The sequence below is a fragment of the Anomaloglossus baeobatrachus genome, chromosome 3 (genome assembly GCF_048569485.1).
Source record: "Anomaloglossus baeobatrachus isolate aAnoBae1 chromosome 3, aAnoBae1.hap1, whole genome shotgun sequence".
Taxonomy (NCBI): Eukaryota; Metazoa; Chordata; class Amphibia; order Anura; family Aromobatidae; genus Anomaloglossus; species Anomaloglossus baeobatrachus.
Window position 1 is genome coordinate 463,721,781 of NC_134355.1, and position 27,693 is coordinate 463,749,473.

General features: G+C 44.4%; 1 protein-coding gene across 22 annotated transcripts in view; it reads left to right on the top strand.

Annotated features, from left to right (window-relative positions):
• DLG1 (discs large MAGUK scaffold protein 1) overlaps positions 1-27,693 on the top strand; it is a 280,537-nt gene that overhangs the window by 101,607 nt on the left and 151,237 nt on the right. For 17 of the 22 annotated variants that reach the window (XM_075340530.1, XM_075340529.1, XM_075340531.1 and 14 more), the window contains one exon: positions 2,281-2,445. In XM_075340530.1, the coding sequence (XP_075196645.1) occupies positions 2,281-2,445 (165 nt within the window). Of the gene's footprint in view, positions 1-2,280; positions 2,446-17,036; positions 17,681-27,693 lie in introns of those variants that run through there. The other 5 variants (XM_075340550.1, XM_075340551.1, XM_075340546.1 and 2 more) reach the window with 3 other exon arrangements.

Here is a 27,693-nt window from a genome sequence, read left to right on the forward strand (position 1 = left end):
TTTAAGTATTTATTTTACTGAGAAGTGATTGTAGAAACTGTTCTTGTTTCAGTTAAACTAAGGTAAGGATATGCAGTGATAAAAGGAGCATCTTTGTAAAGTTTTCTTCCTGGTGTGGGGAACAGTGCAAATAACACCCCTCTCCTTTTATGTCGGGGGGGGGGGAGAAGGGGGAGGGGGCATTATGTAAAGGGATCTTATTGAAATGTGGCAGTAATGGTAATATTACAGTAGCTAAACAAATATCAGCATATTACCCCATTCATGTCACTGTTTATATCCACTAGTTTCACATGTATGCTGGAAAAGTATCAAATGTGAACCCAAAGGATTTTATTGCCAGTCAGAAAACAAATGACCTGTTGGGATGCTTTAAAAAAAAAAAAAGAAAAAAGAAAAAGAGAAATCTTAGGCTGATAGTTATAAGCTTTTCCATAGCTTTAAATGATGTATTCATTAGTGGATATCATTATAACCTATGGGTGATGGATGCATTAAACAGATGTCTAAAGGTGGCTTTACACACTGCAACATCGCAAACGACATCGCTGTAACGTCACCGGTTTTGTGACGCAATAGCGACCTCCCCAGCGACATTGCAGTGTGTGAAACACATCAGCGACCTGGCCCCCGCTGTGAGGTTGCTGATCGCTACAAATCTCTCAGGACCATTCTTTGGTCCTTTGTTTCCCACTGTGCAGCATGATCGCTAGAACGTCAGTGTGTAAAGGGCCTTTACAGCGACTTCGTTAGCAATTTCCCTTTCAAAAAGCTGCTTTACAACATCCCCAATGACTAGCTAGGTCGTTCGGCAGGTCCGTATCGCTGTTGTGTCGTTTTCCATGTCTGCCTGTTTGACAGCTCACCAGAGACTTTGTAGCGATCCTGGCCAGGTTGGAATCGCTGGTGGGATCGCTAGAAAGTCTGTGTGTAAAGGGGCCTTTACTCTGGCATCTGTTGCACATAAATTCTTCAAACTGATATCTATTTAGTTTATTGGATTTATCATAATGTAATGCACAGTGTATCTGTTAAAGGTAACCGGTCATGTAAAAAAAACGCTATCAGCGTGCACATATGGGATTAATCTGTAGGTTAGTACATTTTATAAAACTGTCCGACCACCGCACTGAAAGTACGGCTACAGGGAGGAAATTAACCTTATTCTTCCCAGTAGCCTTGTGCTTTTAGTTCTAGGAGTGTAGCTGGTGCAGTTTATTGCTCAGTACATAATGCCCGGCGCTGACTGACAGCTGGGTTGGTATTACAGGAGTACAGCGCTGGCTGTCAGTCAGTACTGGAGGCGTGGTTAGAGCCGCCATTCATTATGTACTAAGTGATAACTGAAACGGTTTCGGCTGTGCTTCTATGACTAAAAGCATGAGGCTATTGGTACGAATAAAGTTAATTTCCTCTGGGTGCCGGGCTTTCAGTGGGGCTTTTAATCAGTTTTAAAAATTTATTAACTTGCAGATTAACCCCATATGTGCTGATCAATAGCATTTGTGTTAGGTTCCCGTTTAATTGGACTATTTAAAATGGTGTATACTTCGAAAATACAAACTAAATATGCAAAAAAAGGAGACCATGGTAAAAGTCACTATACAAGGCTGGGTTCAGACAGCCATATATAATTGGACACTGACTGGCTCCATGTGCTCGTCCACATATTAGATGGGTGCAGGAACTGCATGCATGTCCGTGAACTCCTATGGTCTGGAAAGCGGACCAGGCTAGTGTATGCGGCGGTCTTTTTCACATTGACCACTGAATTTTGTGGAAAACTGTCTGCTGTGCAGCGATTATTGGATCTCCCACACGGAGAGCTCACTGACCGATATGTCCATCTCACCCCAGCCGATTGTTGATGCTACCATAAGTAATAGGAAATAATGGTGTCTAAAAACACCAGATGACAATCCTCTGTCCGCTTTTCTTACACATTCACGTTGTGCTGTTCCACTATTATTATTCCAACATATGAGTGAATAAATTGACAACTGGGTGTTACAAGTTGTGGGCGTGTCTGTACCCATTGTCCAATCACTGCTGACCATGTAACGGCACACCTTTTTGAAGTGAGGGTAAAACCCAGCTGTCAATACTAACCGAGCCCCCACAGATAACCGATGAACAGATTCTCCAGAATTGTTTTTATATGGAATACAGATGACAAAAAACGGACCTGGCCGGACCTGACTGGCCTCTGTAAAGCCTCGCTGATCTGCTGTGATGTAAACCTTCATCATTTCATGGTCCTAATGTTTTTCTTTGTGACAGAAATATCGATACCAGGATGATGACCTCCCGTCTCAGGAGCCAAGCTCTCCACATATCTTGAGTGAAGGAAGAAGCCCAGAACTGGTCCATGTCTCGGAAAAGAACATTTCACAGATTGAGAATGTCCATGGACTGGTTTCCCACTCGCATATTTCTCCTTTAAAGGTGAGGACTTCTATTTTAATTTTTGGAATAACTGTATTTGTTTCCTATGCTGTTCTGCACTCTTAGGCCGATCATAGACTGATATATTTCACACAATTATACTCGTCATATAATTTTTTTTTTGCCTAAAGAGCCTCAGGAAAAAGCACCTGAATGTAAATAATAGTGTACTACTTGTGTAAAAAATGGTTTTGTCCCAATTTAGAGCTGTGGATGTAAATGACTATCTTGAAGTACTATTAAGACGAGATGTTGGCGTCAGATTCAGGCCTTCATCTAAATCCCAAGATATAATGGAATTCTCTGATGATTAGTTAACTGTGTGCTTGATGCTGAGATCTCATGAAATGTTGAACATCTCCTGTGGCAGATTTACCAGCCCCCAAATGCTTTTTAGTGCATTCTGTCATTATGTTTGATGAGGTACGAAATCCTGGCCTTTTGAAGTTCTCATTTGTTAGGACCTGAGGCGTGTTATGGAGGTTCAGTATATTATGGAGTACTCCTTGCCGGCTTCAAGATTGCTAAATTGGTCTTTGTTGTCCTCAATGTGTGTTGTGTTCCTAGAATGCTGAAAAAGCTTTGCCAGGGGCACATGTTCTCTTAAATCTTCATCTACCCCTTGTTTTCAGCACACTACAAAATGTCAAGTATTGGAGCCTGTTATTTTGTAGCTTGTTATTTATATAGAGCTAACCTATTTTGCAGTGGTGTACACCAATCCCCTCACATGGGTTCATGTCCCCAGTGGCACTCACTCCTAATTTCTCCATTTCCTACACATACACACTTTGGTTTCTTCTAAAACTATCCGTCAAACGAACAAGACATGAAAGTATGTGGCAAAACGCACACGAAGATCATGTTATTCTGGTCTGATTTTTAAATGGGTCTCTGCGCACTTTTAGTAAAGCGTCACAGTGCGGCCGCAGGGCAACCCCTCGCCATTGTGCAGTTTACCATATTTTTTGCGATTAGAAGATGCACTTTTCCTCCCCAAAATTTGGGAGGAAAATGAGGGGTGCGTCTTAGAATCTGAATATAGTTTACTAGGGGGGAGGGAAAATGGTGACCGGAGGAAGCTGTGAGGCAGAGAACACATCCAGGAATGTAGCTTACCGGGGGGGTAAGAATGGTGGCGAATGGTGACAGGAGGCAGGAGCAATGCTGCGGAGTGTGTGCTGCTCTGTGCTGCTGCAAGCGGTGAGGCAGGGGACATGCTGTGAAGACGTCGGCGGTGCAGTCTTCAAATAAAGTCCCATTCACTTTGCTAAAATTGTAATTCTTCTTTTTCAGTGTTTCTTTTTAATAATCCTTTTATGCAGTGACCATATGCAGTGGCAAGAATGCACTAAAAGCTTGTGATGGGAAGTTAATCGTAAAGGGAATCTGTCATTTGTATGATTTTTGAGTAGTTACAGCTAGGCGTACATCAGCGCTCCACTAGCATTAGAATAACAGAGTTCATAGGGCCGGTGTGGAGTCAGCCTACAACCAGTGTGTGATGCATAGGTCTAGAGCAGGGGTCTCAAACACGCTGCCCGCGGGCCGCATGCGGCCCCTCAGGGTAGTTCGTGCGGCCCCCAGGCCCGTGCCCCTGTTAACTTTCGCGGCAGGTGCAGGGGCCGCAGCCACTGTGTGCACTTTGTCAGATGAATGTGTTGCTGGTGCTGTGCTCTTGCGCCGGCAATACATGAATCATCTCACATAAATCACTGACAGTGACACTGCACCAGCCGCGATAGTGAACAGGGGCACGGGTCTGGGGGCCGCACGAAGCAGAGATGAGGCATCCGAGGGAGCGTGGGACAGGTGAGAAGAATGGTGTGTGTGTGTGTGTGTGTGTGTGTTGGAAGTTAACTCCTTAGCGACCTATGACTTACTGGGTACGTTATGGCTCCCTGGTTGTTAAGGACCCATGACGTACCCAGTACGTCATGGCGAAATCGCAGCCCCGGTGGCTACGATCGCTGCAAATACCTTAGATTCGGGGAGGAGGGGACCTCAGGAGGGGTGGTGTCTCCTCCCTGGACCTACGGAGGCTGTGATTGGCTGAGCGGCGTTTGTCAGCCAATCACAGCCACTAATGTTTCAGCCATTGAAAATCGCTGAAACATTGAAATCCAGCCAAGATCAGTGCAGCTGTAGCCCTGATCATTGGCTGGAGCTGGGTGACCTGTGTTTCACCCGCCCCCAGCTCTGATTGGAGAGACCGGCCTTGTGACCGATCTCTCCAATCACTGTGGATCTGGGGCCGCAGACCACTCCCCTCAGCTTCACTCTGGAGTCTGTGGAAGGTGAGGGGAGCTGCTGACCCATTACTACAGGATGGGGACAAAGTGCGCACATTACTATGAGATGGGGATAAGGCTGGGGATAAGGCTGGGGACATTACAAGGATGGGCAGAATACTATTGGATGGGGACATTATTACTATAGGATAGGGACTAGGATGGGCACATGACTATAGGATGGGGACAAGGCTGGGGACATTACTATAGGGTGGGGACAAGGCTGGGCACATTACTATAGGATGGGGACAAGGCTGGGGATATAACTATAGGGTGGGGACAAGGTTGGCACATTCCTAAAGGATGGGCACATTACTATAGGATGGGGACATTGCTACAAGGGGCCAAGGATGGGGAACATTACAATAAGATGGGGACAAACATGGACACATTACTATAGATTGGGGACAGTACTATAGGATGGGGATAAGGATGAACACATTACTACAAAATGCGGACAAGGATGGGGAACATTACTTTAGGATGGGGACAAGGATGAGCACATTACTGTGGGATGGGGACTAGGATGGGGAACATTACTTTAGGATGGGGACTAGGATGGGGCACAATACTACAAGGGGACAAGGATGGGCACATTACAACAAGATGGGGAACATTACTAAAAGATGTTGGTCAAAATTTCTATATCGTGATAACTGTAAGACTATTAGTTACAAGAAAGGAATAAATTGTAAAAAAAAAAAGGTTTATATTTAAACAAAGAATGTGCACGTTTGCTATAATGAACAAGTTAAAATGTTCTAAATCAGTGATCTCAAAACAATAAAATATATTATATATAGTACCAATAAAAATGTCACCTTGTCCTGCAAAGAATGCGGCCCCCCAAATTATTTTTTTCCTCTGTGCGGCCCATACACCCAGCCGAGTTTGAGACCCCTGGTCTAGAGCGATGCCTTCCAGGATCGACATGGACCACACATGGCCATAGTCAGACTCCCCGGGAGCCATTTCTAGGCATGAACCTGTGCAAGGAAAGAAGCTGAATGAACTGCCATCATCTCCTTGATGATAAAGATGGCAGATATTTGATGCCTTTATTAGGCCTCTAGCTGCCATGTAAAACATGATAAAAGTATCACTAAGAGGCTGAAGGAATAAGGAGCAAAACAATCTACAGCGTTACTCTTTGCATAAAAAAATTAAACCTTGACAGACCTACTTAAAGGGAATCTGTCACCACTTTGACCTTTTTAAACTGTTAATGTGAGCATACAGGTATTACTGTAGAATGCTGACAAGAGTCTTACTTGTATGCCTCATAGCCGATGCCTTGTTTTTGAAATATAATTTTTTATCGCTTTATGCTATTGAGTACTTCCAGGGTATGGGACGTATGCTGCCCGAAATATAGCCCTGCCTCCGCACTTTATTAGCATCATTTTCGCTGCCTAGTAGCGTTAAACGGAAGCAAAATGGAGATGAAAACAGGACTGTTATACTTACCAAGTCTTCATTAAGACTCATTAACTCTCATGCATAGTCACTGCTTTCCCGCCCACCCTCTGAGACAAATTGCAGCTGTCATTAACCTCTCATATTACCACGATTGTCACCGCACCAGGGCAATTGGGATGAGCCTGGTAAAGGGCTGGAATTGACATATCTAATTGGATGCGTTCCAGGGCAGCTGTGGGCTGTTACTTTTAGGCTGGTGAGGGCCCATTAACCACATAGGCCTCCCCAGCTCGAGAATACCAGCCCCCAACTGTCTGCTTCATCTTGGCTGGGTATCAAAATTAGAGGGACCACGTGCCGGTTTTCTAAAATTTATTTGTTATTGAAGAAAAAAAGGGGCATGGAATGCCTCATATATTTTGATACACAGCCAAAATAACATGCACAGCTTAGGGCTGCAGCCTGTAGCTGTCTGCTTTATCTGTGCTGGGTATCTCAAACTGGGTACTCCAGGCAATCTTTTCCAATTATTTTTGTATTCCATGACCAATCACAGACACTATCACAAAGGGTGGGCAGTGGAAGCAGTGAATATGCATGAGGGTAAATTACAGGACCCGGAGGTAGTGTGACAGCCGTGCATGAGACTCTAAGTATAACTGTCCTGATTTGGGCTATGTGCGCACGTTGCGTTCTGCCGTAACAAATATTCTGCAGCGTTATGTCACTGCATGTGCGTTTCAAAACACAACCAAAAAGCTGTGTTTTGGATGCATTGTGAATGCAGAATTCATGCTTTATGGATGCTTGCGCTGCCATAGAGTGGGAAAAGCATCCAAAACGCACAAAAGTGACATGTTGCTTTTTAGAACGCAGCGATTTGGATCAAAATTTCTGCATGCAAATCGCTGCGCTCTCAAACGCAACGTGCAGATGGATTATGCACAATCTTAATAGATTGTGCAGGGGACGCAGGACGCACGCCCTTACACTGCAGTGCAACAGCACACGTGCGCACACAGCCTCATGTTGCTTTTTAGAACGCAGTGATTCGGCCAAAAATTTCAGCATGGAAATCGCTGCGTTCTAAAACACAATGTGTGCATGGAATTTGCATAAGTTACATAGACTTTGCTGGGGACGCAGAATGCATGCGTTTATGCTACAGTGCAAAACTCTGCGTAAAAGCATACAAAACGCACGCGTGCGCACATGGCCTTACTCTCTCTTTGTTGGCTGGAGTATGACCTACCGGGAGGTGCGGGAGCGTGGCTGGGGGCGACTGTCACCTCAGTGCAGTGTATCACATTTATATAGTGAGACAACATCTTTAAAATCATTTTAAAAAAAAACAAAAACCCATAATTTAATATAACAATGAATAGTAGACCAGAAATCTCCTCCGTTCAGTTATCTTGGTTGTGAAGTGGTTAAGTGCTTCTACTTGGTGTGCTCTGCGTAACGAGCAGCAGGGGGCAGCAGACAGTTACTGATGGCTTCAGTGGTGACAGCAGATCTTCAACACATCTGCTTTATTCTAGTCTACAAATATTAATGCCACATGCAGAATTTATGAAGACTGAGGTCATTTGTGAGCCTGAATAAGTTAGCGCTTCCATATCTATAGCGCATAATATGGGGGCGCTAGAAGCGTGAGATATTGAGATTTTCATACAAGTCCCCATTAGAATAATCTTCAGCTTCTAAATATAATGTTTAGTCCTATGTCCTTTTTTTTTCTCAATTCAAAGAAGGGAAACCGAACCTTCATACTATAAAGTGAAAGCCCTGTACAGTTCCCGGGATTTTCTGAGCACATCATTTGTGGGTTTGTCGGGTGCGATGTGTAGAACATTTCTATGGATACATGATGATTTCCATTTCAGTGTTAGGATGGGGCGCTGTATTTTTGGGAATGAATAGGTTTGTTACATTGTTATTTTTCTTCCCTCCTCGCAGTGCTGCATTATTTATAAAGTGCTGTTGCTTTTTAATATTTCATTTCACCTCCTCCATGCATGGAAGGCCTGTCTGTGTCCTCCTACATTGTTCTTCCACCTCAGTAGCTATACACCACATAGCAGTCCGCGTTCGGGGGACGTGCTCACGGCTTGCCATCTTCACCTCTGTCCTCTTACAGATCAGATGGCTTTATGCCAAGCAATTATAGGAATCGTAGAAATCCTACATTTACAGATTATGACGTAAAAGTGGTTCACGGCACAGACTGCTTATCTTATTGCATAAACTCGGACCTGATCAGGCTGGGGTATTTACTTTTGAAAATGCATGACCAAATGGCTGTGTAATCTGGATATCAATATGAGAATTTTTCTTAATATTTTTCACATTCAACGCTTCATAGTCAAGTACAGACTGCAATTGGGGGGACTGGCAAGCAGTGTTTGGACCAGAACTTGCCCGCCCCATAGGCATTTATGAGGCTGTCCGGTCAGTAAACCCGCAGCCAGTCCGAGCTTCATGGCCTATAGATAGTGAAACACAAACCTGTGAAATTGGCTTAAGCGGGCTTTACACACTACGATTTTCCTACAGCGATCTCGTTGGGGTCACGGATTTTGTGACGCACATTCGGCCGCTGTAGCGATCTCGTTGTGTGTGACTCCAAGGAGCGATTTTGGATCATTGCAAAAAGTCCAAAATCTCTCCTCGTTGACATGGGGGTCCGCTCCCAATTATCGATACTATCGCTTTGCCGTTGTTGTTCCTCGTTCCTTCGGCAGTGCACATCGCTGTGTGTAACCCCAATAGGAACGAGGAACATCTCCTTACCTGCTGCCGGCCACAATGCGGAAGGAAGGAGCTGGGCGGGATGTTACGTCCCGCTCATCTCCGCCCCTCCGCATTCATTGGGTGGCCGCTTAGTGACGTTGCTGTGATGCCGAATGGACCGCCCCCTTAGAAAGGAGGCGGTACGCTGGTCACAGCGATGTCGCTATGCAGTGTGTGACGGGGGTGCGTGATTTTGTGCGCAAAGGGCAGCGATATGCCCGTTTCGCACAAACAATGGGGGCGGGTCGCATGCTAGCGATATCTGTACCGATATCGTAGCGTGTAAAGCCACCCTTAATGCAGAGGATACAATAAAATCATGGTGTGCCTAAAGCAGGAGCCCAGTGTAATTCCTGTCCACGGCCCACTCACACTACAAATAACGCTGATTTACAACTCTCTTGTGGGTTGTTGCCCACCTTTTTCAGACTGTATCCCATTATTGCCCATAGCTGAGCAGACTTGCCATTCAGGAGTCTAGCAATGATGGACCACCTCCATAGGGACTGTTGTGCCTGCTGGAATGAAAAACTTTAAAGTGGTGCATCTAGGACCCCCTGAGGGTATTCCAGTCTTCTAACGTAATGTATCCCTAGGACATGCCATCACTCTATGCTCAGTGAGGGCACAATGTTTGACCCTCGTCTTCTGAGGATTCCTTGCATAGCTGCACACACGGTTATGGCAGGGACTGCACCGAGCCCCAATCGCTTAGATTTTGTGATTGTGCATATTTTTAATTGCATATCTCCATGTATGAATATTATACACAGTCGTTCTGGAACTCTCATGGATGTGTATAGGAAGAGCGGAGTACATGCTTCTCCAGCCCCACATTCATGCCACTGTTTTCTGAGATAAACCTGCATGAATTTTTGTAAAATTTTACCTCCACTCGTAGTTATGTAAGAATTTTGCCAGGCTCAGCCAGCTCCATTTTTTTAGTGGGTAGAATCTAAGTGGGAGCGGCCAAAAACAATCGTCATACTAAGCGCCAACAATGTGGGATAAATTCCAACACAAGCTTACTCCAGTCTGTGGCTGGATTACATTTCTTGCAGTGGCACACAACTAAAGGATGCACCAAATTTATTAAAGGGAGTTTGTCACCTGGTTTAGATACCTCATAAGAGAGCAGTGTAATGTAGAGACCGAGATCCTGATTCCAGCAATGTGTCACTTACTGAGCTGCTTAACGTTTTATTTGCTGCAGATCTAGCATTTCTCTAAATGCTTAGCTATGTAAAACCCTGCCCACATCACTTATTGGCAGCTACCTACTTGCGTACAGCCCGAGGCGGTGCGGGGTTGTACAGAGCTCATGTATATGGAGGACTACTTGGCAGCACGTTTACTAGTCATCTGGTGATAAAATCACTGTTTTATCAGCATTTTCTCAAAACTGGAAACAGTCCAATAAGTGACACAGCACTGGTTTCTGTTTATATTATACTGCTCTTGGATTTGGTGTAAAAAAAAAAATAAAAAAAAAAAAAAATAATCAAACAAACCCCCAAAAACCTGTTGACAGATACTTCTTCTTTTTTTTTTTTTTTTTTTTTTTTTTTTTAAAAAAAGGCACACTTCTGAAATTGGCGAATTTTACTCCACTGCATTCTTCATTCATTCTTCAAGACTACCATACAGAATGTCCGTTTTTGGTGAATCGGACCCTATCCTCCAATGTTTGATCTCTTGCTGTGCTGAGTTAGACTGGGTATCGGTGGGGTGGGGGTGGGGGGTGTATATGCATTGTTTGCAGTTGGAATAACCTCTAAGGTTGCTTTCACACATCAGTTTTTCACAGTGCGGCACAATCTGGCCAAAAAACTGATGCAACGGATCCGGCGAAAAAACTGATCCGTTGCATCAGTTTTTCCATGCATTCCTTCCGGTTTTTGACGGATCCATTGTGCTACTGAGCAAGCGCAGTTCAAAAAACCGGATCCGGAGGCCATATCCGTTTTTTTTTTTTTTTTGCCGCATTGTGCCGGATACGGCGTCCATAGACTTCCATTATAAAACACGCCGTATGGTGCTGGATCCGGCGCAATGCGGTTTTTCACTGGAGACAAAAAAAAAACAAAAACGTTCTCAGCGTTCCATCCGGCCGCCAAAAAATTAAATGTTGCCGGATCCGGCAAAAGCCGGATGCAGCGCAAGGCCATGCGGCACAATCCGGTGCTCATACAAGTCTATTGGGGAAAGAACTGATCCGGCGGCAATACACGTCTTTATGTTTTTACCGGATTGTGCCGCACGGCGAAAAACTGATGTGTGAAAGCAGTCTAACCCAGTAAATGGCTCTTTCTGGCCAGATGCCAGTTTCTAAACACAAGTCCAAATTGCATGTAAACATTTTGCAGTAGTGTTAATGTTATGGAAAAGTTGTTCTCGTCATCACTGTGTTAGTATCTTTGGCGCAGATTTGCTCTCTTACAGCCAACACCATAAGCCTTGAACACGAATTACGTCTATGCTTTCAAACCTTTTTAAAATTTAAATATATTGAATGTACCGTAAGTGGTACTCAGCTGGCAAGTACCTATTGATCTTAAACATTTCTGCCTGGTATTGCTGCTCGAGGTGAATATTTATTAATGATGCATGTTCTGTCTATCACTTAATATCCAATCTATAATATATAAGATGCTATCTTAATCAAAGGCAAAGAAAAGAGCATGCGTTTGCTTAAAAAGTGTATTCTTCAAGCATTATAGAATACCTAAACAATATCCGGTGACTTCCATTCAGATTCCGCTGTAGAAGTATATGGAAGGCGATGGCACTTAACGTATGGCCCATCCAGTTGAGAGCAAATTCTAAAGAGAACCAAGCGCTGACATCTCTACCCTGATGTCTATAGGCACAGCATGGTAGTCACTGTTCTTTTGTTATCCTAGTGCAGGGGTGGGGGACCTTTTTTCTGCCGAGGGCCATTTGGAAATTTTTACCATAATTTGGAGGCCACACAATTATCACTTTGACCAAGTATATAACAGGGTAATTTTCAAACTCACTGTGGTGGCTGGAGCTGCTTCTCTTTGCTGGGGCTGTGATATTGATCTTGTTGCTTCTCACAACTGCTTTTCTAGGTATGTGTTGGCTGTAAATGCTGTATATACATCACAGGAGACGCTGGGGGAATATACATCACTACATCACAGGAAGGGCTGGGAGCATATACATCACAGGAGACGCTGAGGACATATAAGTCACTGGGGGGTACAGACATAATGGGTTATACATCACGGGGGCAGAGACATATTTGGGGGCACAAACATCGCTGGTGGTATATACAGCACTGGGGGACGCAACAGCCCTGGGGAGGCTGGAGGGGCGCGCACAGCCCTGGGGAGGCTGGAGGGGCGCGCCCAGCCCTTGGGAGGCTGGAGGGGCGCGCACAGGCCTTGGGAGGCTGGAGGGGGGCGCACAGGCCTTGGGAGGCTGGAGGGGGGCGCACAGGCCTTGGGAGGCTGGAGGGGGGCGCACAGGCCTGGGGAGGCTGGAGGGGGGCGCACAGGCCTGGGGAGGCTGGAGGGGGGCACACAGGCCTGGGGGACGCTATGGCAGCAGCTCCTCTTATGTGGGACCAGAGCGCATTGCAGGCTTACTTCGCCCACAAAGTAATGCGGGCGTCACACGATACGACCTATTGTGCGATTGCATGAGCGATCGTACCCGCCCCCGTCGTTTGTGTGTCACGGGCAATTAGTTGCCCATGGCGCACAAAGTCGTTAAACCGCCGTCACACGTACTTACCTGCTGAGCGACGTCGCTGTGGGCGGCTAACATCCACTTCCTGAAGGGGGTGGGACGTTCGGCGTCACAGCGACGTCACACAGTGGCCGGCCAATAGAAGCGAAGGGGCGGAGATGAGCGGGACGTAAACATCCCGCCCACCTCCTTCCTTCTGCATAGCCGGCGGGAGCCGCGGGACGCAGATAAGCTTTGTTCATCGTTCCCGGGGTGTCACACGGAGCGATGTGTGCTGCCCCGGGTACAATGAACAACCGGCACAACGAAAAATAAATGATGAGCGACGTGTCAACGATACACGATTTGCGAACGTTCTGCGTCGCTCGTAGGTGTTGCACGGGATGACGTCGTAAACTGTCGGATGTGCGTCACGAAAACCGTGAGCCCGACGACATATCACACGATAGATCGCCTCGTGTGACGCCCGCATTAGTCTTCACACTGGTATTGGCCAGCACGAGTATGTAATCCTCCAGTGTTTGCATGTTTGAGCCTAGAATATATGGGCTTCTTCCAGGTTGGTGGGCGTGCATCGCAGCGTTCAGCATTGAACACTCTGTATACAGGGTTTAAAGGGCCGGCAGCCAACAAAACGCGGCTGCCGCCGGAGCACTGAGGTCCTTGGGAATCTACCCGGGGGCCTCAGAAAATGCCATCGTATGTGGCCCGCGGGCCGGAGGTTTCCCACCCCTGTCCTAGTGGGTTAGGAGTTCCTACGTCATCCACACTAGCCGTCATTGAGCTCCCGCGAATGCGCACTACAATACTTTGATCTGGCCTGCTCATGGCAGATCAATGTGCGCCTGCGCAGCACCTCAATGCCGGCTAGTGTGAATGAAATGAACCCAGGCTTCAGAAGGAGGAGGGCAAAGATGGCCGAAAGAGGAGGCGCCGGTACCGGAGAACGGAGACACCCATCAGACCAGTCTGCACTGCACCGCACCGCCCCTTAGGTGAGTATTATAAAGTGATTTTTTAGCGTTCTACGCAGCTGCCTGGGCTTTATATATAGAACTTGTTAGAATGCTGTATATAAGAGCCCACTGGTGGTGGCCGCAGCTTATAGTTGCCAAATCTGGTGACAGGATCCCTTTAACTGTGCAGAGGTGGAGAATATAGTGCCAATGAACTCACCTGGCCTGGTTATGTAGCAACGCCTTTAAAAACTTCAATGAAAAAGGCTTCTGCCAGTCCACCATAAATGCAATGAATGAGGGAGAGCGTATATGTGATCTGCGTTGCTAGCGATGCGAATGAGCTCAGAAAACGTGATGTGAAACGCAAGCGGTTTATTGAGATGTAAGTGTTTCGAAACCCACCAATTTCTTCATCAGGACAAACAATGATGCAATTGACTGGCATGCACAGCGGCAGCATGGCTGGACATCCACATCCTCATCCATGATCTCCCTTCATTCGTTACTTTGTAAAACTAGCTTTTCAGAATATTCTGATTCTGATCCCCTTCCCCCTGCTTTATTATATAAACTTTTATGTAAACCTATTTTTCTCTTGGTCATGCATTTTTTTTTTTCCCCTGTTCACAGGTTAAAGGGAATGTCAGCAAGACTAGTCCCTCAATACCGTTACAAGATCAGTCTGCCCCTCCATTACTGAGAGAGCAATGGTTGAATTGATATGTAAATGAAGCTAATGAGCAATCTGTAGATCTGAAGCCTCTGTCACTCCAGTTCTATTCCTCGCCCAGCACCGCCGCCTCCTGCTTGACTGACTGCCTCTGTGCTGTGTGACTACAGGCAAAGGAGCTGTCGGCTAAAAAGGAGAAGATGCTGCTGGAGTGAAAGAAGCTTCAGATCTACAAATCTTCAGCCTCATTTACATATCAATACAAAAGCTGATTTCTCAGTAATCCAGTAATGGACTGGCCATGTAACGCTATTGCTGGACTTCGTCTTTGAAAAAGCTACATGCACATATAAATAGTTTGTGGTGTGAAGTCCTGCTCGCAGATTCCCTCTAAACAAATTTTCACTATCTTTCGACCATTGATGAATATGTATTAACGCCAGGGATCCCCAGTTATAAATCAGAGCGGGTCTTAACATGTTGTTGAAGCGCTGCTCCCATTCAGTGGAGTTTCTAACAGCCCCGTTAATATGTGGGGTGCGGCAGTGATCACTTAAAGGGAACCTATCACCAGGATTTCCATATCTAACTGAAAGCCAGTGCTATACTGGCACTATCAGGCTGATTCTCTACATACCATTAGTGGTCAGCTCGGATGTTTAGGTTTTGAAATCCAAGAAAGTAAAGTTTATAGAATCATCAGTTTCTTGAGTGACAGCAGCTGAGGATCTGATAATTGCTGGGGGGTATGCATAGTTATCCCCTCCCCCTGTTAGAATTAGCATAAGCATTACACAATCGATCTACTTTTTCACTAGTAGGACCTGTGTGAGGTCATACCCATGTGACCAGAATGGTCAGGGCCTCAGCCAACAGAAAAATGTTGCTTCCTGGGATCATCTCTGTTGGCTGAGGCCCCGCCCCTTCTGGTCACATGGGTATGACCTCACACAGGTCCTACTAGTGAAAAATTAAATTGATTGTATAATACTTATGCTAATTCTAATTGGTGGAAGGGATAACTATGAATTCCCCCCGAGATATTATCTGATCCTCAGCTGCTGTCACTCAAGAAGCTGGTGATTTTATTAACTTTCTTGGATTTCAAAACCTATACATCCGAGCTGACCACTAATGGTATGTAGAGAATCGGCCTGATAGTGCAAGTATAGCCCTGGCTTTAGGTTATATACGAAAATCCTGGTGATTGGTTCCCTTTAATAGTCCTGTATTGTGGTTATGCCATTTAAAGCTCTGACATTGGGTAGACAATCTGTGTACCTTCATTGACGTGGCAGGACAAACTAGAATGTGAGTATTAATGTATAATGAAGTTTCCTATATTTCTGAATGACTGCTGAATGTTTAGGTGACCATTGCTGCTTATATGATTGGCACTACTCTATTGTGCCAGCAATGATGCCTTCTCCTGTCATCACTGGCCTTTATAATAGTAGAATGTAGTTTGCGCCATGTCCAGCCCCTTTAAGGGTACGCACTACTGTTGAATTACTTACCTGTGCCTTCTTATGTCATGGTGGGCTATTTTATTTGAAGGCCATTTCTTATTTCTTCTAACAGTTGTAGTAACGGCGGTTTTATTTTGGGGGGCATGGCTGGCACTTTACCTGCTTTGGTGAAGAAGCCTAGTCATTATTTCCCCCCCTTAGGAATGACCATGGCTTTTGGGACCAGTGTTGGCGGTTTTATTTTGGGGGGCATGGCTGACACTTAGCCTGCTTTGGTGAAGAAGCCTAGTCATTATTTCCCCCCTTAGGAGTGACCACGGCTTTTGGGACCAGTGTTGGCGGTTTTATTTTGGGGGGCATGGCTGACTCTTTGCCTGCTTTGGTGAAGAAGCCTAGTCATTCTTTTCCCCCTTAGGAGTGACCATGGCTTTTGGGACCAGTGTTGGCGGTTTTATTTTGGGGGGCATGGCTTGCACTTTGCCTGCTTTGGTGAAGAAGCCTAGTCATTATTTCCCCCCTTAGGAGTGACCACGGCTTTTGGGACCAGTGTTGGCGGTTTTATTTTGGGGGACATGGCTGACTCTTTGCCTGCTTTGGTGAAGAAGCCTAGTCATTCTTTTCCCCCTTAGGAGTGACCATCGCTTTTGGGACCAGTGTTGGCGGTTTTATTTTGGGGGGCATGGCTTGCACTTTGCCTGCTTTGGTGAAGAAGCCTAGTCATTATTTCCCCCCTTAGGAGTGACCACGGCTTTTGGGACCAGTGTTGGCGGTTTTATTTTGGGGGGCATGGCTGACTCTTTGCCTGCTTTGGTGAAGAAGCCTAGTCATTCTTTTCCCCCTTAGGAGTGACCACGGCTTTTGGGACCAGTGCTGTTTTGTATGTGAAGTGTTGTGGCTGCAGATATTTTTGTCTGGACCCAATGCTGTGGTCTTCTGTCCACACAAATCTCTTTTCAAACGTATTTCTTCCCATTATTAGGTTTATTTCTGACAGCAGAATGCTCACAAAAATCAATGCTAATGTAGCCATTCCAGGAATATTCTTCATTTCAGGCGAGATACCCTAAACCGGACATTTCAGTTGCTGTTTATCTGAGAACACTTAACTAATTGTCTAGGAGGAAAATCAATTAGTGTTTACTTTCACTCTTTTTGTTCGGGTCTTTATGTATTATTTAGGGAGAATGTCATTGGATTTGACTACATGCGGTGATTGAAACTTGGTAATTTGCGATCTAGCCTTTCTCCACCCAGTGCATTAAATCAGGCAGCCCCAGTGGGTCCTTGCAGTGAAATGCTTCCAGCATCCTACCTGCTAATCGACCTCACTTCCTGGCTTCAGTCTGCCTAGTTATCAGCTAACAAAAGAAGAGCAGCTTTTGATCCCTGCAGACCTCAGAGGCAAGGAAATCATGGGAAGCAGATGCTCCTTGGATTGCTGGATTTCCTCCTTCCTTTTTGCTGCAGCAATGAGCACTACCTTGTAGACATGTAACAGGTACAGTGTTCTGCATGGCTAGACTCCAGGGGAAAACAATGAGCACAGCGAGGAACAAGGATTTTTGCTTTCTGATTTGGATGTGATGCTGCTGTAATTCTATCTGCAGTTCTTGCTGATCCTTCACCACTCGGCAGCTGGTAGAGGAGTAAGACTGCCTGGCAACCACCTGCAGAGCTGCAGAGATGAATTACATTTTCGGAAACAACACTCTCCTCTACTCCCGCGCCAATCGAGGTGGCAATACCAGCTCCAGTCATAGCTCAGTAGGCCCAAAACAGAAGCCATGGGCAAAGAAGGGCTCTACAGAAGAGCTCCGAGCTGAGCCAGAACCTTCTCGATGGCAGCAGATAGTATCTTTTTTTACTCGCAGGCACAGCTTTATTGACTGTATCTCAGTAGCTGCCAGCTCCGCCCAGGTAACTTGCCACTTGTTGTCATTTACTCTCTTTATTTGCAATTTATTTTGGAATTTTAACATGGCCTTCTTGTGCTGAATGTATGGTGGCGTGGATCCTATGAATGGAATCTGGCTCTCGGGGCGTGTGGTTTTGCTTCTCCTGTGTGGATGCACCTGTTTGTGCTGCATTGGGGGCAGGATTCAATTAAAATCTCATAAATGGACTGTGCGCTCTCATTTACTCTGCAGCATGAGATGTAGTTTAATGGCTTTCACTGCTTCTCTTGGTCTGTGTCCAAAGAAAGTGATCATCCTGATGTATTGGACATGGGGAAAATGAAATCTTTATGAATTGACTTATTACAGCGAAAGTTAAATCAATGTGTACGTGGATGCAAACACTTTTTTTTCTTTCTTCTTTTAACCCTTTGCTGTGTGTAGTGCTTCTAGTTCCTCAACAGGATTCACAGCAAGGAACTGGAATTGATGTCAGAGAGAATTGATCAGGCTAAGGAGGAGCCAGCAGAAAGCTGCACATTACTGTGTTATACGTAACATTTTCTAGAATTGTTGCAAACTGAGTAAATGTTTGCTATGTAATACCCTCGTTTCGGGCTGTTCATCCTCACGTGCAGGACATAATGGTGTTTTACTCATTACCCTTTAAACGTCAATATTCAATTGTGTAATATGAAGGCTCCCAGAGGTTAGAGATGTTAGATGCTTTTGTAAGTCGTACACATTGCAGTAAAAAAGTGGCATGAATTTTTAATGTCTCGCTCAAACATTCATATAAACAGTTTAAAAGAGAAAGTAATACTGTATTGTAATAGTAACCAGCAGATTTCCCTGAATGAAAGGCCTCGGAATCCATTGTGTCTTTTGTAGCAGTTTTAAGTTTCACTTACTTATTGATGGGAAGTAATGAGGGTTTTTGTACATTCTGGATGACCACTAGTAAGGCGTGTAGGTGGAGTGATCGCCTACAAGATTGCCTGATGTATAAAGGATTACTCCACCCACCTCAGCCCAATGTGAAGAGCCAAAAAGTGCAAAACTGGAGCTTTACCAGAGATTAGAGAGATTTTAATTAAAACTAATATATGTATATGTGTATATGTGTATATATGTATATGTGTGTACATATATGTATATATGCATGTATGTATGTGTGTGTGTATATATATATATATATATATATATATATATATATATATATATATATATATATATATATATATATATATATATATATATATATATATATATATATATATATATATATATATATATATATATATATAAAAATTATATTCTGAATATTGTCAAAGCCGAGAGTTTCAGTACATTTCGACCAACTGTCTCTACCCTGCAGCTGACTCTGACTCCATAACCCTGATTCTGTAATGTATATTTCATATACTGCTCACATGGACATGAAAAAGTTTAGATCACTTACACTTCATGTAAGCTACTGTTAAAACTTGAGTAAGGCTGCTTTCACACTACGTTTTTTTTAACATGCGTCATGAACGTTTTTTTGCTGTAAAAGTGGATCCTGTTTTTTACAAAGAAAAACGCATGCAAACGCATGTGTTATTTTACAGGATCCTGCCACTTGAAGTTTATGAGCGGGCATTGAAGTTATGTGATCGGGAGTGAGGGGAACTGAACGTGATAGACTGGGAGCCGGCATCTGACAGCTGCAGACGCTGGTAACCAAGGTAAACATCGGGTAACTAAGCGAAGCGCTTTGCTTGGTTACCCGATATTTACCTTGGTTACGAGTGTCCGCCGCTCTCAGGCAGGGGAGAGAGAGGAAAGAGAGAGGAAGGGGGAGAGAGGGAGGGGGGAGAGGGACTGATCACGCCAGGCTGGTTTCTGGGCATGCTCAGTAGAGCAAGCAGGATCCTGTCTATCAGCATGCCAGCGTTTACATGCGTTTACATGCGTTTGCATGCTGTTTAGTCAGGATCCAGCAATTTGCAGTATTTGGACGCAGCACAAAAACGCTACAAGTAGCGTTTTTGAAAAAAGTTAAACTGCAACTTGCTGGATCCTCACTATAACACACACAAACGCATGTGAACGCATGTTGACGCGAGTCCATTGCAAATGCATTGAAATGAAAACGCATTTGCACTGGATCCGTCTTTGCGTTAAAAAAACGTTCATGACGGATGTTAAAAAAAATGTATTGTGAAAGCAGCCTAAATTATCTTAGACTTTTTTTGGGTAGCTGGAGTCCATCAGGTTTCTTTTTAGTAAAGCAACACTGTTTTATTTAAATCTTTTTGATTGTAGGACTGTTTTTTTTTTTTGTTTTTTTTTTACTTTTAGCTCACTGATGCGTCTAAAGCCCCCGTCACATTTAACAACTTACCAGCGATCCTGAAAACGCCGCGACCTGATAAGGATCACTGGTAAGTCACTGAGAGGTCGCTGGTGAGATGTCACACAGTCAGATCTTACCAACGATGCAGTAACGATCAGCGACCTGTATAGGAGGTCGTTGGTAGGTGTCAAAAACAGCGATGCGTCCTGCCCAGCAGGACATCGCCTTTGAACAAAATGGTCCGGACCATTCGGCAACGACCGGCGACCTCACAGCAGGGGCCTGATCGCTGGCAAGATCGTTGCTGCGTTACCGTTTCTGTGACGCAGTAACTATCTCGTTAGCGATCTCGTTATGTGTGACAGGACCGTAAGGACGTTGTTTGCTTGATTTGTTTATATAGATGGGGACACTCGCTATTTTTTTATGATTATAGGATGCTCTGCCTATATCTTTTAAAGATTAAAAAAAATGTAGTGTTTGGTTTGCAGTGTGATCAGTGTGCAGGCATTGGGAGTATAATTTGGAATTATGTCTGTGGGATCAGATTGTAATATTTATATTGTTTTTCTACTGGATGTAGCCATTAGAAAATGCATACTAGAAGATGCAGACTTTCCAGTCCTCAAGTCTGTCATGACTACTGTTGATGTTATGGAACATTGTGTCTTAAAGTCTGACACTTCTGATGAAAAGCTTTGCTAAAAATGATAGGATAAATGATTGTAAAACACATCCACATAATGGTAAGATCAATAGACCTAGTACCATAATCATAGGTGCATTCAGTACCTGACTCGTTGTCCAAATATCTAATTCTTTACATGGCGTGAATACATGTCAGAAGAATCCAAGATTTATTATTTCCATAGTCCCTGCCTGAAATCCAAAGTAGAACCTCTGGTTTCTGCTGTGTGTTTGCAGGTGTAAGGCCCTGTGCACACTAGAAAGGATTTTTCTCAAGAAATTTCTTGCATGAAAGGTTAGCGCACTTGCGTTCAAAAAACACACCAATAACGCACCGAAAAACGCATGTGTTTTTGATGTGTTTTTTCCAAAGGTTGGCCCCTGCGTTTTTTAACCATTATCTATGGCAAAAAAACGCAGGTACCTGCAGAAAAGAAGTGACATGCTCATTCTTTTTCTCAAGAAATTCTGCAGAAAGAATGCTCTTGAGAAAAAAAACGCAGTGTGCGCACAGCTTTTTTTTTCCCCATAGGTTTTGCTGGGGAATGTCTGCAGAAAGGTTACAACCGTTTTCTTGAGAAATTTCTGCAGCAAAAACACAAAAAAAGCAGGTAAAAACGCAGTGTGCGCACAGGGCCTAACTGTTTTGAGTCCGCAAATGAATTGGTCCTATTTATGGGGGCTACCTTGTACCGACAGAAAATGCTTCTGTAAGTGCCATGGCATTCATTGAAGATTGGAAACCACTTTGGAGAATCTCACACCTGTACGTACAGTAACATTCTTTTCCTATTGAAAGTATTTTGTTGTGTTTTGTCACCATTTATGAAAGTAGACTAATAAGGATAAAAAACAAAACAAAAAAACCCTTTTGAGAAATGCTGAACATGCCCTCACAATCCAGGAGATGGAGGATGAGACCCTAGGCCTGCTTTACAATTGATCTCTTTTGATGAAAGATCAGTTCTTAAGTTTGAACTTAGGCCCTGTTCACTTTTTGCTGTCTAGGAAAGCTTTTTCTTCCTTTATCCACAGACCTTCATGCCCTTGCGTATGCCTAATATGTCCTATTAGCATGCACTGAGCCTTGTGTCATATCCCTTATCTCCTGTCTCTCTAAGCATAGTCAGCTGCAACATAGAGTATAAAAAAAGCATACGTTTGTGTGTATGCATGCCAGGCTGCATGTTGCTGGTGCTATTGTGGGCATGGTGCCAGACGTATTGCAGGCCATGGTAGCAGGCTTCTCTCCCATCGAGCATATCTGGGATGTCATTGGTCAGCATTTGTAAAGGGAGCTGCCTGCAGCGGAGCTTGATGATTTGTATGCCCCTAATAGATTCAGCAGTGGCCGAACATTCCTCAGACCATTAAAGACCTCATTGATGGCAGTGAAGGTGTGTACGTGCGTGTATACCTGTGTGGTGTGCATTCTTGATACTGTATAAATTGAGATGTTAACATTTTCGGGTTTTCATCATTTGCAGATAATTAACATGTCTACCAATCCTGTGATTTCCATAATTCCCCGATTTGTCCTTCTTGGGGTTGGAATTTCATTTTTGAATGTACGGTATATAAAATATATTGGCTACGTGTACCTCAGACGATGAGGGTCTTGGCACCAAAATCATTCCTAAAATCTGTTCTGTTTTAATCAAAGCGTTCCCTTTTAATATGAGGTTTGTTGTGCAGGTCCTGGTGAGTTCATGCTGCTGGAGATCGGTGGGGCAACAATTTATCACTTGCAGATTTGTGAAGGAGGAAATTCTGCTAGAGTGGACTCTAGTACAGGGACTACTGATGGGAAACCTCTTATAAAGCATTTAATAAGGGACTACTGATGGGAAACTGTATCTTATGAAGCATTTAATAAAAAGGTGTAAATTGTCCCCAATTTGTGAATGGACTCTGATAGGATAGAGGGGTGTAACAGACCGGTTATATCCTAAAAGGGCCATACAGCACCAGGCCCAGGTTGTGATCCCTTTGAGGCAGGGATCTGTGTGCCTCTCTGACCTGCTGGGCAGAGTCAGTGTCTCTGCCCCATATAATACCAAACAACTGCAGCACCTAAAGTCACTGACCGCCTGGGTAAACACACAAACTGGCGGTATTAGGACGCTCGTCCAGTACCAAGGGATCACTTGATTTCACATACCATGCAGAAAACAAGAATGACAGCGTCCACTTGAGTGAAAAATCTTCCTCCTTTTTATTCCATCAGAGTGCAAAAACCAGTGCAACGTTTCGACATAGAATGTCTTTGTCAAGCATGCTTGACAAAGACATTCTATGTCGAAACGTTGCACTGGTTTTTGCACTCTGATGGAATAAAAAGAAGGAAGATTTTTCACTCAAGTGGACGCTGTCATTCTTGTTCTCTGCCCCATATATCTGCCTCCAATACCTCCAATATATACGCTGCTGGCAGATGGCGACATGTTTGCGGCCAGTCTGTAGCAGCTTCCTTTTAGTTTACTGGACAAGGGAAAGTTATATGCTTGCTTGTCCAGGAAAATGAGGTGTGTCCACAGTGGATAAATGTTATGGATTGGGGATGAATGCAGGTGGAGGACGCCATACTGTCAGGTGTAACTGCCTCCGTCAGTGACCGCTCCATGATGGATGCATAGACTGGTGGAGAGGCGATATGTACATATTTTTATATTCTCACTATACAGGGCGCAGACAGTGCACGTCTCACACTGCTACGGAGCATGCAGCGTCCTCAGTGTGGGGCGGCCATCTGAGCTTTTACTGTCAAGATGAATGGAATTCAGCTCCATGTTAAAATATTAACATGTGAAAGACTGGGGTCTTGTGTGCGTCTGTGTCCCTAGGAGTCTGCACAGCACAGTGCAATTACTTGAGCTTCTGCTAATGCTCTAACCCTGTCATGGACGCAAGTCTCCACAGACCGCATTGCATGTTGCCATGGTGTCACCATGGATAAAATGATCAGAGTTGGTAGATCCTCTCACAGACGGCTTGTCAATTGATTGGACGTGCAGTTGCAGATTTATCTGTTTTTTTTTCCCCTTAGAGAAAAATGATGTCAGAGCCCATCGTTGGGCCCCCTGACCCAATACTTGGGTGGGGGGGATGCTTAGTTCAGTGTCCTAATTTTTTTTGTATTCTAACACTTGCATATGGTTTAGTTCTTGGCAGCAAAGGTAATATAGGGTTAATTGTAAGAAAGTACAATCGGACACTGCACACCAAGCAGTACCTGGAGCCCATTAAAGAGAATCTGTCAACAGGTTTGTCACCTCATCTGAGAGCAGTAATAATATAGGGACAGAAACCCTGATTCCAGCGATGTCGCTTACTAAGCTGTTTGCTGTCATTTTGATAAAAATCAATGTTTTCTTTATTGCTCATCTAGTAGTTATAGAGCTCTTAAGTATACTGGACTACCTGGCAGTAGGCCAAGTAGTCCTAATGATAATCTACTGCTGATTTATCAATGATTTTATTAAAACTACACTAAGCAGCCCAGTAAGTGACACACTGCAGGAATCCAGATCTCTATCTCTCTACATTACGCTGCTCTCCGATTAAGTGGCAAAAACCTGGTGACAGATGCCCTTTACGTACGGTTTGTTACTGTGTGGCTTAGTAGAACCATAGCCCCGAGAGTTTAATAGACAGAGTACTGCCTGATTAGCATGTGTGCTATCCCTGTGGGTCCCAGCATACTGGGGTTAATCCAATTCCCATGCATATGTCCCCAGGGTGTGGTTTTTTGCCTGAAGATGGAAAAACGGAAGCTCCACTGGGAACTATCACTGATTTGCATGAATATGCTCAAAGGGAAAACTGCAGAGTGTATTGGAGCTTTATAAATAATGGATAATATCGATCATAAAGACTCTGGTGTTGAACAAGAGACTGTATATAATGCATGGATTCCACATTGTTACCTTTTATATGTTTATAATGTATCATACAATTATTTATCCAGGGTGTAACTATAGCAAAGCTTTTTAATCTTCTATACAGTTTCAGCCAGTGTTTTGTTTGGGTTTTTTTTTTTAAAACATTTTTTTATTATACTTTGCAAAATACTTGACTTTTTGACATTATGGGGGGGAAAAAAGTTAATGTATTTATAAAATTGATCACAAGTGCTCATTACTCTTTTGTTTAGCCAGGAGCCATTTAATTGATTCTGCTCTTCTCCCCCCAACAGCTTCATTTTGCCATTGTAGCCCTCCTGACCTTCTCTACATGCTTAAGGCTAGGTTCACACACTGCGTTTTTTTGACGCTGCGTTTTTGTGCTTTTTTTGCGGCAAAAAAAGCACGCGTTTTGCCGCGATTTGGTGCGTTTTTTTTGCTGCGTTTTGCTGCGTTTTTGCTCACTGCGTCTTTATGCGTTTTTTATCAGTGAACAAAAAAAAAAAGGTCTGATGTCATTTCCTTCTTCAATGTGTTCTTTATTCTCCACTAGTGTATGCAGAAGAGCAGACAGCTGCAGAACTACAAGGCTCAGCATCCTCCATCCAATAGTGTATGCAGGAGAGCAGACAGCAGCTGTCGAACTACAAGGCTCAGCATCCTCCTTCCAGGACTGTATGCAGGATTTCTTTGCTCCCCCCCCCCCCCCCCCCAAACAAAAAAAATGACGTGGGCTTCGCCATATTTTTGTATGCTAGCCGGGTACAGCAGGCAGGTACGGGCTGCCCCCAACCCCCAGCTGCCTATTTGTACCCGGCTGGGAACCAAAAATATAGGGAAGCCCTTTTTTTTTTTTTTAAATTATTTCATGAATTTCATGAAATAATTTAAAAAAAAAAATGATGTGAGCTTCGCCCAATTTTTGTGTCCAGCCGGGTACAACTAGGCAGCTGGGGATTGGAATCCACAGTGCAGGGTGCCAATGCTTTCTGGGCACCCCCGCTGTGAATTGCAGTCCCGCAGCCACCCCAGAAAATGGCGCTTTCATAGAAGCGCCATCTTCTGGCGCTGTATCCAACTCTTCCAGCTGCACTGATGCCGGGTGGCTCGCTGGGTAATAATGGGGTTAGGGCTAGCTGCATAGCTGGCCCTAAGCCCGAAATTCATGGTGTCACGCCAATATTAGACATGGCCACCATGAATTTCTAGTAAAGATAAAAAAAAAACCACAACACACAAAAATATTTTTCTATTAGAAATAAAACACAACACAATTAGTGACTCCATCTTTAATGAAATAAAGAACCCCCCCTCCGCAGTAATCCTGGGTCAGGGTCTTGCGCCGTCCAATCCGGATCCAATATCATCTGATCGGTTTGCTGGAAGGCAAAGCGATCAGATGATGTCAGGATCAAGTGCCTGAATCCCATCACACATCAGCTGATTGTATAAAAGCCGTTTATACAATCAGCAGATGCATCGGTGCAAAAAAAAAAAAAAATAATACTCACTTATGTGCTGATTACCGGCAGCTCCTAGAGCGATTGGAGGAGTCTGATCCCGTCCGATCGCTGCAGCAGCTGCCGGTAATCAGGGATGAAGTCTCCTGACGCATCCGCTGATACCGGCCGGGCGCCCGCGTCACCGCGATACTTACGATCACCTGATGCGTCAGGTGACTGCATCAGGTGATCCATCGCCAGGTCCTGCATCCATCGGAGGTTTCCCGGCCGTCTGCACACAGCCGGAGCGGGGGTGGCGATAACCGTGAGAGGAGATGGGAGCGGGCATGGCACCGGGAGGCTGCAGACAAATAAAAATAACTTTTTTTTTTTTTTTTTTTTTTTTTCTACTGTTAACTTTTGTTTTTGCAGCCGCTTCCACCTCCTGCCTGTACATGGCGCCGCACGGCAGCATACATGCCCAGGACGGGAGGTGGAAGCGGCGGTGACGGTACCGGGAGGATTCACGCTTCTGTATATACTGACAGAAGGAATCCTCTTCCTGTACACGTCACTTTACTACCCACCTCCTGCGCACGCACCCACACACCAAAACGCAGCTATTTGCGTTTCTCATTGCGTCTTTCAACATCCCATTGAACTCAATGGATGAAAAGCGCAGTGAAAAACGCGGGAATAATTGACATGCTGCGTTTTTGTGGCACCACAAAAACGCAGCTGAAAAAAAACGCTGTGTGCAGACAGCAAAAATGAAAACTCAGACTTTGCTGGGGAAGCAAAGTCGTGCAGTTTTCTGAGCAAAAACGCACCCGAAAACTGCGCAAAAACGCCGTGAAAAACGCACTGTGTGAACTTACCCTAACACTGCATGTGCTGTGTGGGGAGGGTCTCCAAACTTAAAGGGACAAAGCTGCATGAAAGTCTTCACTTAGGCCACTATCGAAGTGGTGACACCAATGTAGCTTTGGAGCTTTCTATACTTACAGTAAATATATGGATTTATCAAGTCATAAGGAAATTTATATCGGTTTTATGTCCAGGACATCAGTCTCAATTGTCACTTTGTTTTATTTTAGAGCATGTGCGTACGCTGCAGTTTTGTTTCTTTAGTAAGAAACGCACCCACTGGCAGATAAAATGCACCCTCTGGCTGAAAAACGCATAAAAAAACATGCGTTTTTACTGCATTTTTGTTAGTGTTTTTTTATAAACCAGTAACAAAATATGATAGAATAATTGATAGATGGCTAGAAGAGTGAGAAAAAAAATAACAGAATAGCTTTATAGCAGGATAGCTAGTTTAACCAGCTGTTGGGTTTTTTTTTAACTATTTTTTTGGTAAAAAAAAAAAAAGAGGGGTTTCCCCCCCCATTTTTCACTTCCAAAACAGAAACCGCAGCAGCTGCGGGCTGCAACCCTCAGCTGTCTGCTGTATCTTGGCTGGTTATGAAAACTTTCCAGCCTAACAATAGCAGCCCGCAGCCGCCCCAGAAGTTGCACACCCATTAGATGAGCCAACTCTGGTGCTGAACCCAGATCTTCCTATTGTCCTGGTGCGGTGGCAATCAGGGTAATAAGGAGTTAATAGCAGCCCATATCTGCCACTAAGTCCTAGATTAGTGATGGCAGGTGTCTGAGACACCCG